We start from the raw sequence: 22,888 nt of genomic DNA on the forward strand, positions 1-22,888 counted from the left end.
TTTTTGAGACAGAGTCTCGCTCTGTCTTGCCCAAGCTGGAGTGCAGTGGTGCCATCTCGGCTCACTGCAACCTCCATCTCCCAGGTTCAAACGATTCTCCTGTCTCAGCCTTCTGAGTAGCTGGGACTATAGGCTTGCACCACCGCATCTGGCTAATTCTGTATTTTTAGTAGAGACGGGGTTCCACCATGTGGGCCAGGCCGGTCCTCGAACTCCTGACCTCGGGTGAGTCACCCACCTCGGCTTCCCAAAGTGCTGGGATTAAGGTGTGCGCCACCACGCCCAGCCTGCTCTCAAGACTTCTATAAGCAAAATATTACCCTGACTTTTTAGGTGAGGAAACTAACAATCAGAAAAATTAATTTGTTCACAATCTCCTAGGTAGCCAGTGTCTGGATTCAAACCCAAATGTCCTGATTTAAAGTTCAGTGCTCAGTAGAAACTGAATTTTCTCCTTTGGAAAACTGCTTATTAGACATAGCATGAAAATGTCACAGAGACTTGAACTCAAAGAAAACAATGAGGTGGAATAGAGAGAAAGTATTAGAAAGGATTTTAAAAAATGAGTAAGTTAGGGGATAGGGTGCAATTTAGACACGAGAAAAGCAGAAAAGAAGTTAAAGGTTTATGTGTTGAATAAATCTAATTATCTATTCCAGTTAGCTTCTTGATGGCAAAGTCAGGCATGGCCCATTTATGATACCATCTCAGGTGCCATATATCAGCCACAGATAAGATCTGTACCAGTTGAAGAGATTCTGAAGTTATAACTTCAGTCCTTGTGGAAGAAGCAAAGCTCCCTTTAAAGAAGAAGGAAAGAAACCCTACACTCTCTCTCTGCAGATGAGATGATTCTCCATTTGATGATAATACAACTCCGAAACCTAAACTTTAAAACCTGTCACTCTGTTCTTACATGGCTAACAGCAAAGGGGTACTTGTTAAGAAAAAAAAAAGAAAAAGAAAAAGAAAAAAAACTGAATATTGCTCTTTTCAAGCTGAGGACTGGTATTTGAGATCCTAATGAGGATATAGGCAGTTTATTCCTTAGGTCTGCCACATTCTCTTCCTGTATCAAGTAAGTGTATTTATTTGAACAACGCTTCTAAGAAAACCTAAATAGAGAGACACCATGTTTATGGATAGGGTGGCTTCATATCTTAAAATCTCCAATTTTCCTCAAACTCATTAATAAATTCATTGATTCTCCAAAATCAAAAAACAAACCCCAGAAAAAATGCCAGATGATCCTTCTTTAAATAAACAATAAAATGACTACAAAAAGCTAGGTTTAAAACACTAATTTTCCAGAACAAAAGGTAACTTCAAAAACAAAAGAGCTCAGAAAGCAAGAAAAACTAAATTTAAATTAAAAAGGTCATGGCTGGGTGTGGTGGCTCACGCCTGTAATCCCAGCACTTTGGGAGGTCTAGAAGGGCGGATCATGAGGTCATGAAATAGAGACCAGCCTGGCCAATATGGTGTAACCTTGTCTTTACTAAAAATACAAAAATTAGCTGGGTATGGTAGTATGTGCCTATAGTCCCAGCTGCTCAGGAGGCTGAGGCAGGAGAATCACTTGAACCCAGGAGGCAGGAGGTTGCAGTGAGCCAAGATCACGTCACTGCACTACAGCCTGGGCAAGAGTCACACTCCATCTCAAAAAAAAAAAAAGTGATTATTTCAAACAAAATAAGATCAAAACATGACATTTTTCAGAACATAGAGCAAAAAGACAACATGTAAAAGACGACAGAAAAGTTCAGACATTTAAAGAACCAGTATCGTTTGAAAGTCTGATGACCTGGCACGCAAGAGGGAGGGACCAGAGAAACAGGAAGAAAAAATGCCATTGTTAAAGAAATAATAAAAAAGCAATTTCCAGAGTTGAAAAAGAACATAAGCCTTCAGCATACAAGCCTACTGTGCCCAGCACAAAAAAAATGAACAAAGATTCACACTAAGACTCAAATTTTGGAACACTGTAGATGAAGAAAAACTCTTACGAGTTCCCAAAAGGAATGAAAATCAGGTTGGCCCTAGACATCTATTTACCCACACTATCGATCAGAAAACAATGCTGCAAGCCCTTCAAAGATATAAGGGGAAATAATTTTCAATTTAGATTGTACAGTCGGACAAAGTATCAATTAAGTGAGAGGGCAATAAAAGACACTTTCTATAATGACAGATGCAGAAATGTTACTTCCCATATATGCTGGCTTAAAAATTTACATGAGGATATTTCCCAGGAAAAGAAGGGGGCAAGTCAAGAATAAAAACAGCATGGAACCCAGGAAAAAGATCCAATGCAGAAGAGCAGTGGAAAGAAGACTTTAAGATGACAGTTCTTTATCAGGCCTAGAAAACAACTAGGCCAGCCTGAAACCAAGGAATAAAGGTTTCAGGAGTAAGGTTCAAGATACAGAGGACTCAACAGAAGAGAACTTGCAAATGACAATTGGTAACACTGAGGATTATTACAAAGGACAAAAACAGACTGAGAGGGAAAAGACCAAAAAGGTCATGATTGAGATTTGAAGTAAACTGAACAGTGCAAACATAAAACATGAATGAAGTCTTAGGAAAGAGAAGTCACATGAGGCTGATGTTAAGACTCATCTTGTATTGACCAAAAGGTCGGGAACATTCAGAGAAATTATATTAGCACTACTTGCCCCTGCATTAAAGATGTTTAGTTCATAAAAACATAGTAAATCTGGTTTTTTGCCTCCAAATTTTAGAGCCAACCTATGGACAGTAACTGGTTATTGGTGCAGGACTTATTGAAAACATTAATACCTTTGACAACGTAAAAGTTAAATAGTTAACAGATAATATGGACAGGTGACAAAAGTAGAAGAAAGGGTGGGTGTGTGGGGTAATGCTAATACCACATATTACAAAGACTTAGAAGGCATGTAGAAAGTTAATGGACAGAACATCAAAATTTGAATCAATTTTCTGGTAAAACATGAGGGCAAACCAAGAAAGAAGGCATGGATTCCAGGAAAAAGATCTAAGAAGAAATCCAATGGATCCAGTGCAGAAGTGCAAAGATTTAAAGTTACAAAAGTAATTTATAGACAATAATTTTAAAAGAGCAAACATCGCAAGAAAAAAGGGGAGAGAGTAGTGACAGTAGCCTAAGTCCTCCTTCTTTACAGAAGTTCCAAGTCACATAAAGTTGATATACTAAAAGATAATGAAGAGTTCATATTCTGGCAAGATAATGGCTAAGCCAATGTCAAAACACTTCTGTTACAACAGAGAGTAAATATAAACTTTTGCAAGCCAGGCACGGTGGCTCATGCCTGTGATCTCAGCACTTTGGGAGGCTGAGGCGGGTGGATCACAAGAACAGGAAATTGAGACCAGCCTGACCAACGTGGAGAAACCCCATCTCTACTAAAAATACAAAAAATTAGCTAGCTTTGGTGGCATATGCTTGTAATCCCAGCTCCTCGGGAGGCGGAGGCAGGAGAATCACTTGAACCCGGGAGGCGGGGGTTGCGGCGAGATGAGATCGCGCCATTGTACTCCAGCCTGGACAACAAGAGTGAAACTCTGTCTCAAAAATAAAAAAATAAAAAATAAAAATAAACCTTTGCAAAACGATAGAAACAAAATAAAAACTGAACTTATGTGTCTTTTGTAAAGCACAGCTGAAGAATGTATTTATTATATTACGTAAGGTTCCTTATGTAATGACTTATGCAATATATTACTCAAATTGCCACAGAAAAATAGGAATCTAAAACTTTTTCCCTTGTCTTGTCAGGATGCCCAGCAGAAGCCAAAGCAAAGCCAGACAAGTGGAAAACTCCTACAATTGGTCTCCAAAGGATTTCCGGAGGAAAAAATCCCCTTGAAGATAAGCTCAGAAGAGAAAAATGGCCAAACATGAAGAAACCATCATCGATAAGCAAGAGCCAGAGGAAACAACAAATCGAAGGATCAGCACCCCGAAGTACAGGAGTTAATAGAGCAAGAATGCCATCTGAAAAAAACATTTTTAAAAGTATGATTAAAATTAAAAATTCAATGGACAGGGTTAAACAGCAACTTCTGATAAACAAAAGTGAAGGGATAACAAGGAGTTTTAAGGAGGATCTCATCAAATGAAGTGGAAATGAGCAGAACAGAAGTGGTAGACTACTGCTTGCCATTGCAGAGTCTATTACTGCAACCGCTGTTTACTGCATCTATCATTGGGAACCATTTTAAAGTTAGAATACTAATGTGTTTTACAAAATTTAACTGAACACAGTATTCTATGTCACTTAATGGTCTGTACGTAAGGACTAATGTGAAAAATTACTTCTTGCATTCATTCATGGGAAAATGGGAATCCAAAACTTTTCCCCATTTATCTTACTGGTAGGAATTCAAGAATAATTTAAGTGCTCAACAGTGTTAGTTCATTCATAAACATATTTTATTACTCTTTTTCTCTCTCTCTTTTTTTTTTAAGACGGAGTCTCGCTCTGTTGCCAGGCTGGACTGCAGTGGCATGATCCCGGCTCACTGAAACCTCTGCCTCTAGGGTTTAAGTGATTCTCCTGCCTCAGCCTCCTGAGTAGTTGGGACTACAGGCGCGAACCACCACACCCAGCTAATTTTTGTGTTTTTAGTAGAGATGGGGTTTTACCATATTGGCCAAAATGGTCTTGATTTCCTGACCTCATGATCCGCCTGCCTCCGCCTCCCAAAGTGCTGGGATTATAGGTGTGAGCCACCATGCCCGGCCTTTATTCCTCATTTTAAGTTAATTTCTATTCTGATTTAATTTTTACTTTGTGCATTTTGCATCTACGTATTTTTAAAGTCCCTTGGAATTCTGAAAGACAGTGGGAATGAATCTATAAAATTCTTATTACACAGGGTGTCAAAAGCTATCTTCCTAAAATGGGATTAATCTTACTTAGGGGTTTACATTGATTTAAATCTTTTCAGGAGTGTGTATATTCTCTAAAAGGTCTCATAGGGATACTCGTACGTAAGGGTTAGAACCAATTTATCTTTCATAAAATCTCTAACTGCAGAGCTACTCCAGCTGAGACAAGGTAGAGGCCCCCTATCCTCAGCAGGCTGTCAAGGGCTCCCTGGCACAGTGGGAAAACTGCTGCTATGGTGATTCTCAGTTATCCGATTAATAAGAAGTCTGATTATTCCAACCAGAAGACATGGATCAAAATATACTGTAGAAAATTTGTAGGAAGAAATATTCATTTTTTTTATTGTTACCTTTATAAACCTAGACTTCTAAGGGAATTCAGTAACGATAAAGGAAATGAGAGAAAAGCCTAGCTAAAATTTAAAATATTGAAATTTCAGTCCAATTTTTGCTGCTTCTCCTTAAAGCCAAATAAAACAAAACAATATAAGCATAGCCATTAAAAATTAATCCAGTAATAGTTTTAAAAATTACCCTAAATCTCAAAAACAATAGATAAAAATGAAGTTATTAAATTTACTTTTCTTACATTGTAGAGACAAGGCAAATGTTAACGTCTTGTGTACTGTTGAACTCTTTCACAATCTTGAGTCTTTCCTCTGATTTTGTACTTCCATCAAGTCGCCGGAAATCCAGCCCAGATGCCATACAGTACTGCTGTAGCACGTCAAGCAACTAGAGGGGAGGTGTGAAGCGGGCAAACGTGAATCTTGGTTACGTTAGTTTCAGACCATTACAAAGTTGAGGCTTGCTAAGTATTAATTATTGGGGTTCATAATTTCTTTCTTATAATTCCAAGAGCAATAAATATTTTTCTCACTTCTGACCCACATATTTTATTCCTGTTATCCCGCAGCATTATGGCTTTAACAATCAGAACTTGTTACAAAAATCAATCTTTTTGTTTCTAAAAAACAGTATTACTGGTCAAATCATTTATGTAAATATATGTGTGCTATTTTCTAAGTTCTAAAATATCTTAAATGTCTTAAAGAACATTGTAATTATTAAAAACATCAACAGAAAACAAAAATCTTTGAGTTTGATAACTGACAGTAATCCTAAAACAAATGAAATTTTATCATCTTTTTAAAAACTAAGTTGCTTACCTCACTATTTCCTACTATGTAGATAAGAGAAAATGTGGCTGTAAGGTGTCATGTAGGAACATGCTTTACTCTTTATGCCTCAAGAGTTAGTGCTGGTCAATCAAGGAAATACTTTAGCTGAAACTCACCTTGGTGGAAAAAGAAAAGAGAAGAACTTTATCTCTGTTTTTCCTGCAATGATTTAAAAGTTGCTGAAGGACCTGAAAATGAACCACAGAAAATCAGTGAACCAGTTCCAACTATAAGTACACTTTATACATATAAACATCACTCGAGAATTTCTTTAAAATTATTTTCATACAGTATTAACCTCAATCATCTTTTCTAATTCCTCTCATTTTTTCCAAGTTAGAGAAATAAAGTATTAGCTATTACATCAAATGTTATTCATCATCATATTGTCAATAAGGAGGTAAAGTTCCCAAAGACTTTTATTTCATCTCATCTGGTTTTAATAAAAAGGAAACATTTTCGATTATGGGATGCATTTAAATGGATTAATTTAATTTCCAAAATACACTTTCTTTATACCTACAATATGTTAAGAAACTAAATTATAGAGCAGCATTCCTTTTAGGAAGTATTTAAATTGTCCCTAGATGGATGTAATGAAATGTGTTCAATTACATATAGGTTCTAAAAGTCTTGATATTTATTTTCTTAGAATAATCAGTCAGATATACACCTCTTCTCATTTTCTCCCCTTTGTTTCTCTATTTACAGTAAGCTCCGACTTCCAGATTTGATTTTGACCTCAAAATGCCAGTAATCTGCCCCCACACACAGTGCTTTTAGGGAGGAAGCAAACAGGCCGAAGCCCTGGGTATAACATTCACACTGTTATTTTTATTTCCACATCTGGCAATGACAGCTCCAGAACACTGGAAAAGCAATCCACACAGGGAAAAAAGATACTTTCTACACAAAGTTTAAAATCTTTCCGAAAAATGAAACAAACACTAAAACAACGTATTTAATGATAAATACTTAAGCTTTTAAATAAAAAATAAAAAATAAACCCTAATAGAACACTTACTTAACAGTTGATCAAGAGAAGCTATTGGGCTAACTTTGACCCCTACCACCCCCAGTCCCTCAAAAAAAACTATGGAGTTAAAAAAAAATTCTACTCAGATAATCAATCAAATCGTAAATAAAAATGTTATAGATCAAGTAAACATTACTTTAATATTTGAAGAACCTATGAAGTTTTATTTGCATGTAAAAGCTTTATTTTTAAATAACTGATTCTATATGAAGTATATAAATTTGAATTTCACATAAGACTAACTTTTTAAATTGATAGACATTATTTTTTTCTGTTTTACAGAACTGAGTAGAAAATGCAGAAAACTCCTCTTTCCCTATTTCCAACCTCCCCCACACTTTCTCTTATTAACATCTGTATTAATAATATTATTAGAAAATATAACATCGAGTATTAATTATTAGTATTGGTGTGGTATATTTGTAACAACTGATGAATGAATAGTGATACATTATTATTAGCTAAAGTCCACAATTTACATTAGGGTTTATTCACTGAGTTATACAGTTCTACGGGTTTTCACAAACATATAATGACATATATTTACCATTACAGTATAATACAGGATCGTTTCATTGCCCTAAAAATTCCCTGTGCTTCACCAACTCATCCTTCCCTTCCCCAGAACCCACGGCAACCACTGAACTTTTTACTGTCTCCATAGTTTTGCCTTTTGAGAGTATTACATAGTTGGAATTATACAGTATGTAGCCTTTTCAGGCTGGTTTCTTTCACTCAGCAATATGCATTTAAGGTTCTTCCATGTCTTTTGGTAGTTTGATAGCTCATTTCTTTTTACTGCTAAATAGCACTCCACAGTATGGCTGTACCACAGCTCGTTTACCCATTTACCTACTGAAGGGCATCTTAGTTGCTTCTAAGCTTTGGCAATGATGAATAAACTCATGTGAGGTTCTTGTGTGGATTTAAGTTTCTAACTCATTAAAACTCATTAAAATTTAATTCATTTTAACTCATTTGAGTAAATATCAAGGAGTACAATTGCTGGATAGTATGGTAAGAACTTAAGGTAATATTTTTTAGTTAAGAGCTTCGTGAGAAACCACTAAACTGTCTTCCAAAGTGACTGTACCATTTTGCATTCCCATCAGCAGCAGATGGGCGTTCTTATTATTCCACATCCTCACCAGCATTTAGGCTTGTCAGTGTTCTGGATTTTGGCCATTTTAATAGGTATCTAGTGGTATCTCACTGTTGTTTTAATCTGTAATTCTTTTATGACATGTAATGTTAAACATTTTTTCATATGCTTTGCCATCTCTATTATCTTCTTTGGGAAAGTATCTGTTCAGATCCTTTGCCCATTTTTAAATTTGATTGCTTGCTTTCCTATTGTTAAGCTTTAAGAGTTCTTTGCATATTTTGTAAACCAATCCTTTATTGTTTTGCTAATATTTTCTCCCAGTCTGTGGTTTGTTTTTCATTCTTCTTAAGATATTAACCTTTTAAACCAAAGATATATTGTATAGACATCCATTCTTATTGTTTGGGGTAGTATTATAACTATTGCAATTTTAAGTATTTTCAAATGTTTTACAGTAAAAACAAAAACAAGTCAGAGGAAAAGTAAATTTTTTTTTTTTTTGAGACTGAGTTTCGCTCTTGTTACCCAGGCTGGAGTGCAATGGCGCGATCTCGGTTCACCGCAACCTCCGCCTCCTGGGTTCAGGCAATTCTCCTGCCTCAGCCTCCTGAGTAGCTGGGATTACAGGCACGTGCCACCATGCCCAGGTAATTTTTTGTAGTTTTAGTAGAGACGGGGTTTCACCGTGTTGACCAGGATGGTCTCGATCTCTTGACCTCATGATCCACCCGCCTCGGCCTCCCAAAGTGCTGGGATTACAGGTGTGAGCCACCGTGCCCGGCCCCAAAAGTAAATTTTTTAAACTGGGGTCTTAATTAGGCTAGTTTAAAGAAACTAGCTAAGTAAATGACTATAAATCAAGATCCCAGAAATTTCCAAAATGACGATGCAATCAATATAAGTTGGAGTCTTAACAATATAGATCCAATGTTTTATCACTCAGTTGTCCCCCACAGAACAAGACAATCCATCTATAAAGGAATCACATATTTGGGGTTAACGGCAAGGAATCTTGGATCTTAACTGTTCTCAACTGGTCAGTCAGGCCTAGAAAGATGAATATGACCCTTGTGTGACTTCAGCAGCACCAAGCTGCTCCTAGTCTTTTTTCCCACCCTCCACAGTAAGTGGCTCTGCGGCACTTCTCAAGAGAAAGAAAAGTGAGGATTTTTATCAGGTGAATGACTGCAACTTGTGACTATCCCCTTGAATGACAGTTGAGGTCACAACCCTGACACTCAAGATAAAGAGCTGGGGTCATGAGTGTAGCTCTGAGGCTATAAAGATTATAGCAGGCATTCTGTTCACAGAGTCCTTGCACCTGCAGGCTGACCTATGACAAGCCAAGCCAAACAAAGATCTTTTATCACCTGAATTCAAAAAATACATGCAACTCAATTCTCGGAGTTCTTAAACCCACAGGCAATGATTCTATGATAAGCCTGTAAATTCTGCATCACCAAATCAATGTATGACCAGATGATGCTGTTAATCAAATGATTTAACATAGTCTAAAAACACATCCCTAGATTATTACTAGCCAACTCTGTGTGGTTGGTGTTCTCTCATGAAGCAAATAAATTACCTGCGTCATTCACATGTAAAGATACTATTCAGCCTCCAGCAACCATTTATGCTTCCTTTTCCCTTCTAAACATTAAAATTAAATTAAATCCAATCATTCTCTTAATCAGACACTATTAAACCTAGGAAGATTAACTTTAAAAGTCTATTTTACAATTATATCTTTAATGAATATGTAAAAAATATAAAAATATAAAAAATATAAAATGCACTTATAAAACTTTAATTTCCACACTGGTAATTTCTTAGTGAAGAGTCACAGGGAATAAAATTTAAATAAGTAGCAATGGATAATGCAGTTTTCAGAGGAGGCTATAATTCCTGGAAATATTCTATTGGCTTAAACTGTGAGACAATAACTGCTCAGTTCTATCCTTGGTTAGATGATAATTATTTTTAAATTAAAATAAGCATTATTTTAATTTAAAAATAATTAAAGTCAATGAAATGGATGACAAAAATACATTTGCTACCTTAGAAAATATCATTAAATTTGAATTATTTGTTGTGATAATAAATCACATGATATCCTCATTAATATAAACATCTATTTTAAAGAAACGTAAGTTTTTAATGCAATAGTCTTTACTATATGTATATTCCTACCTTCTATTTTATTTCATTGATTTTAGAGGTCCCAAGTAAACTAAACCATGATGAGCTTATCTAGATTAATTGCTACAAGTACCATTCTGACCAACATAGTGAAACCCCATCTCCACTAAAAACACAAAAATTAGCTGGGCATGATGGTGTGCACCTGTAGTCCTGGCTACTCAGGAGGCTGAGACAGAAGAATCACTTGAACTGGAGGTGGAGGTTGCAGTGAGCCAAGATCAAGCTACTGCACTCCCGCCTGGTGACAGAGTAAGACTCTGTCTTCAAAAAAACAAAAACCCCCACCCCAAAAAAAAAAAAAAAAAACTACTTTGAATTACTTCCTTTTAATTCCTTTTGTCAAAAGAAATAATTTACCTTTTAAAAATTATAACGAAGTTGAGAATTGTTCTGTAAAAATCTGTGAATCCACATATAAAAGATTCTTTATAGTTATTAAGGGGTTAAACAAACTAACTCTGTTGCAAGGAGGCAGGAAGCTGTCAGCATTTTATGTTGCTGCCACAGGCAATGCCCAAGGCCTGTGTTAGGGTTGGAGAACTTAGCCTTACTTTTCACACCCCTCCCGTGGTAACACGTTACCAACAGCAACGCAGCTACAGGTCAGTTTTCCCGTGTATGACAAATGTCTCTTTGAAACTTTACAATCTAGGTCTGCAGGTAAAAACAACATGCAGAAAATTCTAGGCATACAGACCTTGCCTATCTTGAACTCTTCAAGAAATTCCTTTCTCTAATTTCAAGATAATGCCTTTACCCATCCCCCCCCACCTCCCCCCCCACCTCCCCCCCCCACCTCCCTCCCCCCGCCCTTTGCATTAGCATTTATATTTCTGGTAGGTTATTTCCTTAAACATTTGAAGACGAGCTATTATCTATGTGATAACAGCACACATTTGAAGTATATTTGAAGCAACTACTACCGAGGACCTACCAAAAGCACGCATCTGTATTCAGGGTTCATAGTGACCTAATAAATGCTGATACAACTGCACCAACTGTTGATAGCCACCATCTCGTCTGAATGATTGAGCACATGTACTGACTAGTTGGTGTTTCTGTCATACCACTGAATAAATATTTTGTATATCATGTCTGTTTGTATGCAACCTGAAAGAGAAGCACTTACCTTCATTTTTCCACTGTACTTAGGGTCAGAAAGTGTTTCAAAGGCTGCATCTTTGGTTTTCTGCACAAAATCTGGAAATCTGGAAAATACCTGATCACATATCCTTTTGATAAGTGCTTCCTTGATGGGAAAAGACAGAAGAAAAGATATTTTCACTTAACACATTTAACCCTGAAAAAGTTGAAATAATCTATGAAAAAAATTATTTTTAGAAGGAATGTATTACTTTAAAGATTTCTGCTTCCCTAAGTCAGACTAAGAATTCAGAAACTCTTAAAATAATATGTTAAACATATATGGCGTTGATGAATTCTTAATGATGTGGGATATGAACTTGATCATTGCTTTTTAAAGATTTTTTAAGAGTTCCAAAAGAAGGTGCTAAATACTCCCAAAAAGAGTAAAGAGTACTATCAAAGAACAATATCAAATTCTCATGCGATTTCAAAATTACATTTAAATGGCATCAACTATAACATGGAAGGAAAATATAAAATCATTACAAAAACACCTTTTCATTTATGTGTGCTCTAGAGTAAAAGAACACAACCAAAGTAAATGATTGAATTTAAACCTAAACTTTGAAATTACTGATTTTAGCCAGTTTGGTAAACAGCCTCAATACTTAATATAAGTTATTATAAATGCTCATTTTACCTAGTAGATTAAATACCATTACACACATTATTAAAGCAACAGAAGTGACTCATCAAATATGTTATTTAGTAATTATACCAAAGAATGTTTTGAAAAATTAAGACGTGAACATTATTAAAGGCATAAAAAATAATTATTTTAAATTAAGCTTAAATTTGTTCACTTTGATTAAAAACTTAAGTGCACATACTCTTTGATATCTACATAGTAAAAATGAGCAAGTCAGTTTCCTCTTAAATTTCATCCAAAAATACTTTGTTTAATAACTTTATTTTAAAACTTTATAAAATGTCGACACCAGTAGCATCACAAAGAAATGTAAAATGCCAGCAAACCTGCTGTCTGGAGGTGCTCGCAGCTTGCAGTAGTGCGACGTGGTTAGCTACCTTCTGAAGGACTGTAAGGTAACTGAGGTACAAGGTTCTCACTGTTTCACCATGAGAATTGGTCTGTAACCAGAAAAACATAAAAAATAAAAATGACTAACACAGCTATGCACCTGCTTACATCATAAAATATATCACTTACAATAATATTTATTATCTGGTAACTCTGGCACAATAAATTCCAGGAAAATGATAGTCCACTATTATATAAAATATCCACAAATCACTAATGTGGAATCACACCTTTTGGTAAATCATAACACCATGGTATTTTTCATAAAAGAGAGGGGAAAATCCTCATTACAGAAAGTATTTATCCTCATGACACACAGTGATGGAAACGCTGCTGTTAGGAGGTGCCTGGTAACGAAATCTACAGGGCAGTAACACTGCTAATGTGGATCCCTTCTTCTCATTTACGCTCCAAGGCTCCTAGGAGACTGGGCTACTAAAAAAAGGGAAGTAGTTAAAAACAGCAAAATAAATGAGATGGAATAAATATCAATCTAGATAAATATTCACTTAGGGTTCTTCTACGTACTCAGACATGTGACAGGTAATTTAATAAAACAGAGGTGAAACATGAGCAGTAAATACGAACAGGTCAAAAAAGTACAAATAAATGTTGATTCTTAAAAAAAACCCACTTTCTTTTATACACAGTTTCTATTACATCGATACTGTATCTAACATCAGAATAGTATTTTAAGCCTGCTATACCAGAGTATGTTCGTTTACTATTAGCGGAAAATGAGAAACTTCTTGAAAATGAAATGAAATTTGAAGAAGAAAGGTTACTTCCCAAAAAAAAAGCTAAAATGGAGGATATAAAAATTAAGCTTACTTTCTAAAATTAACTTTTTGAAAATCTATTTGAATATGTATTTTTATATGTAATTACTATTTGATATTATAAAATATTTTTGAAAACTATTCATTCTTTTAAGACATAGCTTTAAAGAACTGTCTGAGGAAAAGCTACTTTTTTTTTTACACTAGAAAAGAGTACTATGTAATCAAAAGCAAGATTATAAAGCTATACTGACACGCTTACCTTATAACAACAATTTCTCCTTTTTCGGCCACTGCCACAGGTACAAGGCTCAGAAGATTGAAGTATCAGAGTCACATCCTCCGTTTCTAGCACTGTCTGATAGACAGTTTTCTGGAAATCTGTCAAAGAACAATACACCATCTGCCAAGATAAAATACAAGGTAGTTATCAGTATTTCGTATATAGCAATAATAAAAATCACAATCTACATCTGATTTCATAATTATAATAGTGAAAGTTACTATAAACTATTTTTCTCTCTATTTACATGACGATGATTTCTCCCAATTCTCTTACATTCTTTACTCTACCCCACCCTAGGTAATATAAAGTATAATTTCATTTTCAAATAAACCTCATAGAATTTTAATTAAAAGAAATCATAATATGAACAAACAAATGATGATTTCCTTACACAACTGACCCTTGAACATGGAAGGCGCTAATGTGCCAACTCCCCACAAAAGTCCATGTATAACTTCTGATTCCCCAAAAACAACTACTAACAGCCTACTGTTGACCAGAAGCCTTAACAACAGTGTAAACAGTTGATAAACACATATTTTGTATAACTATTACATACTATATTCTTATAATAAAACTAGAAAAAATAAAATGTTATTAAGAAAATCATTAAGAAAGCGAAAATATCTTTATTGTTCATGAAGTGTAAGTAGGTCATCACAAAGGGCTTCATATTGACTAGGCTGAGGAGGACAAGGAAAAGGAGAGGTTGCTCTTGTCTCATGAGTAGCAGAAATGAAGAGGCAAAGGAAGTGAAAGGAAGTCAGTGGAGGCAGGAGAAGCAGACATACTTGGTGTAACTTTACAGAAACATGTTGTGATTTGTCTGACTTTTTTGCTTTTCATTTCTCTAAAAAATGTTCCCATATGGTGCCAGTCTTTCTTCCACCAGTTGCTTTACTTTCAGTGTCCGTATCATAGAAGGGTCTGTGTCATAAAAGAAGTCAAGAGCAATATCAAATAATCAGACCTCCTCTGCCAGATTATTTAATGTCAATTTGTCTTCTACTGCTTTTTCTATGTCTTGTTCCTCGTCGTCTGGCACTGTTTTGAAAGCATTTATTTCCATCAAGTCGTCTTCAATTAATTCCTTTGGTATGGTGTTCTGCATTTCTTTAAATTAGCTCTTGAATTTCTCCAAGATCCATATCTTGAAATGCTTCACCCTTCACCTTTTTTGCCATATCCACAATCCCTCATGATTTCACACACTGGCTCTGTCGTAAATCCTTTGAAGTCATGCACAACATGTGGACATAGCCTTCTCCAGCAGGATTTTACTATTCCAGGATTGATGGCTTTCATGGCTTTTTCTAGAACGATGATGGTATCTTCATATGGTCTAATCCTTCCAGACATTCATGGTATTCTTGCAGGGTTCTCCTCCACAGCACTTACAATCCTTTCCATAGAGGACCATGTGCAATGAGCCTTAAAGGTCCCTGAGACCCTCTGATCTAAAAGCTGAATTAGACAAGCTGTGTTTGGGGGCATGTGGACCACTTTGACACCTTTGGTGTTGAACTCACAGGGTTCTGGGTGGTCACAGGGATTGTCCAGTATCAGAAGAACTTTAAAAGGTAGTCCTTTACTGGGCAAGGCACTTCCTGACTTCAGGGACAAAGCACTGACATTTTTTATATTTGTAAAATATGAATATTTGTAAATATTTATATGCTTATATCACCACAACAGAATATTATTGTCAATAGGCAAAGGGGCATACAAGCAAATACAGTAATGTCTAGATAAAACAATGCTTTTTTTTTTTTTTTCCTAAATGTCCTGTTTATTCTGTAAACAAGGCTCAGAAATGTAGATACAGGCCAGGCGCAATGGCTCATGCCTGTAAACCTAGCACTTTGGGAGGCTGAGGCAGGTGGATCACCTGAGGTCAGGAATTTGAGACCGGCCTGGCCAATAATGGTAAAACCCCACCTCTACTAAAAATACAAAAATTAGCTGGGCATGGTGGCGTGCGCCTGTAGTCCCAGCTACTCAGGAGGCTGAGACAGAACAGCTTGAACTGCGAGGGCAGAGGTTGCAGTGAGCCAAGATCATGACACAACACTCTAGACTGGGCGAGAGACACAATTTGTACGTTGAGAAACCTCTGTGTGGTTGTTACTTCACAACTGTACTTCACAAAAGCAGGAATGGTGATGGCTTTTCAGCAAAACTAACCTACCATTTTTCTGTTTAAAGCAAACACAGTGAGAATGGATTCCAAATGGCCTATTTCTCTAACCGATCTTCACATTTTTTTGCTCTGGTCTTCAAGAACAAGTGAAGCCTTCACTTCAGCCACCACCTCCTTGCCTCTTAGGCCTCAACAATCCCAAGAGCAAATGCGAAGCCAGTCTGGCCCTTGATCTGTAAAAATCAGGCTGTCCTTTCCCACACGATTCTCGGAGTAGCTGTAATGACTTCTATTCTTCATTTTGTCTTTAGCAAGTAGGTATGTTATAACTTTACTTCCAAAACCTGTTTCAGGAGCCAACAGACCAGCAGGACCTGCACAGATAGTAGCTATGAGGCCCTTCTCATTTTCTTGTTCCTTCAGTATCTCTCCCAAGGCAACAGACTCAAATAAAATCTGTGCACCCGGATGACCTCCTGTTACAAACATCTTGTCATTTGGTACCTCTTTTTTGCATCTTCAAGACTAATATCAGGACAAATAACAACATCAAGGCTACACCGCACTGGGTATTTTCCAGCCAGATCTGCAATGGTGACTTAAATCTCAGCTTGTCTCATGACATCTACAGGGATGACTATCTCCATTTCCTCTGCTCCTTTAGCCAGGATGACCAGAGCTCTATTGGAAGGTATTTTTATCTTTTATTTTTTGAAGACCCAAACCAGACTGAAGAAGGATGCATGGCAGCACACATCCAGCCTGCCCCCTCCCAATACTAGTTTAAAAATGTTTTTATAAAATATTTTTTTAAATGTTTTTTAAAATATAAAATATTTTATAAAATATTTATAAAATATTTAGTGCAGCTTGACTGAACCATAAAAGTACATATAAGAAAAAAAGAGAGTATAGAACATGGTCGTCAATGAAGGACGAAGGTATCTTGAATTATTTATTATTGTTAAACATAGTATCAATTACTCAAGATTTCTTACATGCCATGCATTTCAGAGCAACCAAGTGAGGCAGGCGCTACTAACACCACTCCCATTTAACAGAGAAGAAACCCGGGTTTGAGAGCCTCACAAATTGCTCCAAGTCACAAAACTCTACGCAGAGGAGCTAGGATTTACACTCATAGTACTTGATTTCAGAGCCCAAGTTCTAAATCTCAACGCACAATTCTCTCCTTATATTTTTGTGTTGTTCCTACTAGATACGTAGCTAAATTACATACATAAGAGTCCATGAAGTATCTCAATTTAATCATATATTTTCCTTTCAAATCTATCTTTTTAAAGTAACAATCAAGAGGATATACTAAAATTAGAGGGCATTTCATAGGACTGCCCTTATTTGGGATGTTAATTAGGTTAGTTCCATAGTAATTTGTAGAACCTTTATTCCATTGCCCAAGCTAGAAGAAACACAAGATTAAAAACTATAAAAGAAGACCACTATATTTAAAAAACATATATTCTTAAAGTCCACTCCTCATATTTTCTTAAACAATTTAACAACACAGTTTTCCTACAAATTCTAAAAGTTAGGTTAGTTGTCTAACTGCAAATAGCATTCTACAAGAAACAGACCTATCTATTTTTTAAAAAGCTATTAATCACACTGGTCCTACAGCTAGAATTAAGGTACCAAAGAATACCCTGTGTGGTGGACAATAGACAGTATGCAAAGGACAAAGTGTGAACAGAAAGCACATTGCAGAGAAAAGCTCTTCCTTCTTTATTGGGAAAAATTCTATCAAAAGTTTTGATGAGGGCAGGCGTGGTGGCTCATGCCTGTAATACCACTACTTTGGGAGGGTGAGGTAGGTGGATCACCTGAGGTCAGGAGTTCAAGACCAGCCTGGACAACATAGTGAAACCCTGTCTCTACTAAAAATACAAAAAAAAATTAGCCAGGCATTGTGGTGGCTCCCGTCTGTAATCCCAGCTACTTGAGAGGTTGAAGCAGGAGAATCACTTGAACTCGGGAGGTGGAAATTGCAGTGAGCTGAGATCACACCACTGCACTCCAGCCTGGGCAACAGAGCCAGATTCTGCCTCAAAAAAAAAAAAAAAACAATTTTTTGTTAGGAAATGAGTTTAATGTATATTAATAATAAACCTGTTAGCAGGTTAGTAAAGTCAGTAAGGAAAACGACTCAGCTCTACCAATGGTTTCTGAAACTCTACATGTAACAATTTTTTTCCATACAGAGTAAAAGGCAAAAACTATATTCATAAAATACCACAGGAGACAGGCTTTTTCTTAAAAAGAAAAAAATAAAATAAAATAAAAATATGACCAGAAATTAATAATATACACAAATGCGGTTCTTACCCGGTCTTCCTTCTTAGGCAGCTGATCCTTGATAAGAGTCTTGGTGCGCCTGAGAAACCAACCAGACATCTTTTTGGCAAGTCTTTGCATGGCCTTTCGGCCAGTGGCTAGTTCTCTCTTGGTTGCTGTGTGTCTCTGACCATGTTCTACTGGGTCAGAAAACTGCTTCTTGAAGTAGGAGTTGCTCCCTAAAAGACCTGGCACAGCCCTTTATGAAGACAATAAGAAAAATGTGAGGGCTTTATTACCTAAAAAGAAAAACATTGACTTCTTGCTTCTAAGAGATATACTACATTACTTGACTACTAATGGTAACAAAAACGAAAGCCAAGAAAACAGAATGTTCTTTCTTTATGACAGTTTCAGGTTATGACTATAACATGAGGATGAGATTGGCACTTAGCACGCATATTTACTTCAGTGACCAAGAGTAATAAATAAAAAGATAGGTTTTCATAGGCCTCTCTACTCTATATACATTGAGGGTCCAACACATCTAAAAATAGACAAACGACTGTTTTGTTTGTTTGGACACTAATATTTAGCAAACAAGACAGTATTCAGCTGAAGTACTATCAAATAATTTTTTTTAAAGTGTTTTCCCTCACCAGTCCATAACACACCACAGCTCCTTCATGTTGTTTTGAAGAATGGTTCCAGTGAGGCCAATGCGGACATTACATTTCAAAGCTTTCATAACTTCTGTTACTCTGGCTTTTGGATTCTTGATTCTATGAGCTTCATCCACAATGACAGCTGACCATTCCAAACTATAAAGTAAGAAAAAAGAAGGTTATGGTTGAGAAAACTTCCCCTCTCAGTCCATAGAATTTTTAGAGAGTAGCTTTCTCCATCAAAGTTTTTTTCCTTTTTCCTCTTTGATGATTCCATTGGATTCTTGCCTAGTCAGTTAAATGGTCACAGTCTTGGACAGTCCACAAAAATAAAATGCATAGAGAAGATAAAAGGATATAGACATTCTTTAAAGATGGTAAAAAGAAAAATTTCATTTAAACATCACTGAAATGACAATAAAGGATTTTTTTAAATTACCTTATTTGAATTAAACCAGAAAAACAAATATAAAAGAAATAAAACTTGCAACATTAAATCCGAATGAAAAATATCAATATAAACTCATGATTTTTAAAAGCTGTATTACACAGCCCTGTCCACTAAGACACTTTAGAACTGTTACCCCAGCAGCAATGAGCACCCATAGTGGTCTCTTCACCAAAAGTAACTAACTACAGCCTCATGGAAAAATGGAGAAACAGTTGATTTCAGGCATGTGTGGGGCAAACACTGAACTGCGGGAAGGCACAGATGTATCCAAATACAAATGCAAATATATCCAAAGAACAGAGACGCCAGCCTAATCGGAATATTTGAGCATCATTAAGAATATTAACTACAATTGAATATAAAATTTTGAATAAACAAAAATCCAGGAGTTCTATGAAAAATGAATTTAGACCCTTATTTCACATCACACATGAAAATTAACTAAAAACAGATCATAGACCTAAATATAAACTAAAACTTTTAAAACACAGGAAAAAAACAATGGTTGACTCTGGATTAAGCACATATTTCTTAGATATGACACAAAATTTGTAGTCAATTAAAAATAATGTGGTAAGTTGGACTTCATCAAAGTTAAAAACTTTTGCTCTTCCAATGACACCATTAAAAAAATAAAAAGACATGCTACAGACGGGGCAGAAATATTTGCAAATCATAATCTGATAAAGAACTTATATACAGAATATATAACGAATTATTACAACTGGGCTGGGCACAGTGGCTCACACCTGTAATCCAGAACTTTGGGACGCCAAGGCGGGCAGATCATGAGGTCAGGAGATCAAGACCACCCTGGCCAACATGGTGAAACACTGTCTCTACTAAAAATACAAAATTAGCTGGGCGTGGTGGCACCTGCCTGTAATCCCAGCTACTCGACAGGCTGAGGCAGGTGAATCACCTGAACCAGGGAGTCAGAGGTTGCAGTGAACCAAGGTCACACCACTGCACTCCAGGCTGGTGACAGAGACAGACTCCGTTCAAAAAACAAAACAAAACAAAAACGACAACACAGAATTACAACAAGTCAACAAAATTTTAAAAACTCAATTAAAACATAAGCAAAAGATTCGAATAGACATTTCACGAAATGTCTACTTGAAGATATACAGATGGCAAATAAGTACATGAAAATATTCTCAACATCTTATTAGAGAACTGCAAATTAAAACTAGAATGGCTATGATAAAAATGATTAAAAATATCAAGTGTTAAGAAGGATGTGGAGAAACCAGAATCCTTATACACTGCTTTTGGGAAAGCACAGCAACTATTCTAAAATAGTTGGCAGTTTCTTAAAAAGTTTATGTTTAACTGAGTGTAAGACCTCACAATTCCATTCCTATGTATCTATCCAAGAAAAAAGAAAACTTAGGTGCAAAGACTTGTATGTGAATGTTCACAGCAGCATAGTTGTATAGCCATAAACTGGAAACAATTCAAATGTTCCTCAACTGGTGAAAGGGCAAAATACAGAACAGCCATATAACAGTACCATGCGGCAATAAAAAGGAACAAACTACTGAAAGGTACCACAATATAAATGAACTTCAAAAATATCATGTTAAGTGAAAGAAGCCAAACACCAAAGGCTTTATATTGAATGGCTCCATTTATATGAAATGTCCAGTGAAGGCAAATCTATAGAGGGAGAAAGCACATCAGTGGTTGCTAGGGGCTGGAGATGGGAGCAGGGACTGACTACAGACAAATAACTTTCTGAGGTGATGGAAATGTTCTACACCTAGATTGTGGTAATACTTGCACAACTTTTAGAATTTACCAAAAATTATTCTAAGTTACAAGAGTACATTTTATGTCAACTATACTTAAATAATGCCCGAATCCATAGTGATATTCACAAAAAAAAAGGGGGGGGGGGAAGAAAGAAAGGAGGAGAGGGTAAGAAATTTTGCCACCAGTGTAGATGACCATTAAGCTAACTTCCTACTCCAAAAATTGGTCATTAAAGCAAAAGAATCAAGCATTCACCTTGCTTTTTTAAAGTCAAAATTGTAGTTAATTCCTAATTAATGGAGAAAGCTTTCCTTTACAGGAGAATAGCATTAACATATAGAAAAGAAATAATAAAACTAGAAAAATATTATTTTGCCAAACCTAGTAAAGTAACTGATTCAGACAAGAATAATTTGTGTATGCTAACACTACTAAGTAAAAGGATTGAGGGATATCAGAATATTTAAATAGTGGCAAAGTATCACTCCACAGATTATCTGCTCATTATAAAGGGAGAAACATATCTTTACAATGGAGAGATCTGATGATGGTAACCTCCTTAACCTGTGGGACAAACTTGGCATCACTGACAGTCGAACAACCTGACATTGATACTTCCTGAAGTGATGTAATAAGAAGTCCACAACATCATTTATGAAGCATTCTTGCCAAAAATGTTTAATCTGAATCTATTTAAGCCTTTGGGCCAAAACTACCTTACTAAAATACAAATGACAGATGAATGTATCTTGAGAAAGTAATCAGACGAATCTAATATATGAGATATCCTAAAAGACATCTAACTGGCCTGGTCCCCTCAAAAAGTCATATAATTAAAAAGTAAAAGTTGGAAAAATGATGTATACGGGAAGAAAATAAACAGACTTAGCCAAATTCTTCATCTGAACCTTTACTGAATCCTGCTTTATACATATTAGATATTAAAGGTGTTTTGAAAATAACTGAGGAAATTTTAATTGTTATTAATTTTCTCATGTGTGACAGTGATATTGTGGTATGACAACAAATATCACTAGTTTTAGGAAATCCACGCTAAAAAACTTAAAGATGTTGTGTTTTATGCAACTTGCTGAAATGATTCATTACCTCCCCTATACACAAAGACACAGACACACACACACGTTTACATACATTAACTTATATTCTGCCAACATTTAAAAAAAATACACACACACACACACACACACACACACACACACACACACCCCCCTATTGAATCTAGATGGTGAGAATATGGGTGGTTGTTCATGTACCATTAAATTTTCTATAGGTTTCATCATTTTCTTAATATAAGGCTGAAAAAAGCTAGAAGCCTCAAGAACAAAGAGAGGAAGAAATAGCAAAAATTCTAGAAGCTGAAAAGAACACGGACAAGATGACTTACAAAAGCAGAGACTACCGTATCCTATGTCAAGAGTGAAAAAAGCCAAGAAGCAATCTAATTCATATTATTTAGTTCCGGAAAAGCTAAGAATGGGTGGCCCCCAATGTCTCTGGAAATTGGAGTCATGTAAACATTCAATAATAGTCTGTTTAAGAATCCTCCCACTGCACAAAGTAGATGGGCCAGGTCATCTGACAGCAGGCCAGAGAAGGGCAAAACACAGCAAAATCCTCGTTTTCCTTAAGAAGAAATCAACAGATGATGCTGAAAACTAAAGAAAAACTTAACAGTTGCAGCATAAACATGTTCTATAGCAGTAAGGAGGTAAAGAAAACAAAGATCAGTAAGCATTGAGGTAAAGGCAATTGGGGGGCAGTGAACTGCTGTTTTTCACTAAAAGCCTTTTATCATATTTAGCTCTTTAAATCACATACATACATAACTCTGACAAAAACTGAAATAAAGAAAAAAACATAACAGCAATGAGAAAAAAGCCATAGCTCCTT

The 22,888-nt window shown here is 35.9% G+C and overlaps 1 protein-coding gene and 1 pseudogene across 4 annotated transcripts in view; both read right to left on the minus strand.

Annotated features, from left to right (window-relative positions):
- The window catches only part of ERCC6L2 (ERCC excision repair 6 like 2), a 143,567-nt gene that overhangs the window by 80,708 nt on the left and 39,971 nt on the right, over nt 1-22,888 (minus strand). For all 4 annotated transcript variants that reach the window (XM_017547197.2, XM_017547192.2, XM_017547201.2 and 1 more), the window contains 7 exons: nt 18,763-18,924; nt 18,155-18,362; nt 13,648-13,788; nt 12,543-12,656; nt 11,551-11,670; nt 6,195-6,266; nt 5,487-5,632 (listed from right to left, as the gene is read on the minus strand). In XM_017547197.2, the coding sequence (XP_017402686.1) occupies nt 5,487-5,632; nt 6,195-6,266; nt 11,551-11,670; nt 12,543-12,656; nt 13,648-13,788; nt 18,155-18,362; nt 18,763-18,924 (963 nt within the window). The remainder of the gene's footprint in view (nt 1-5,486; nt 5,633-6,194; nt 6,267-11,550; nt 11,671-12,542; nt 12,657-13,647; nt 13,789-18,154; nt 18,363-18,762; nt 18,925-22,888) is intronic.
- Nucleotides 15,623-17,063, minus strand: LOC108316974 (annotated as a pseudogene).

The sequence above is a fragment of the Cebus imitator genome, unplaced genomic scaffold (assembly GCF_001604975.1).
Source record: "Cebus imitator isolate Cc_AM_T3 unplaced genomic scaffold, Cebus_imitator-1.0 Scaffold196, whole genome shotgun sequence".
NCBI classification, from domain to species: domain Eukaryota; kingdom Metazoa; phylum Chordata; class Mammalia; order Primates; family Cebidae; genus Cebus; species Cebus imitator.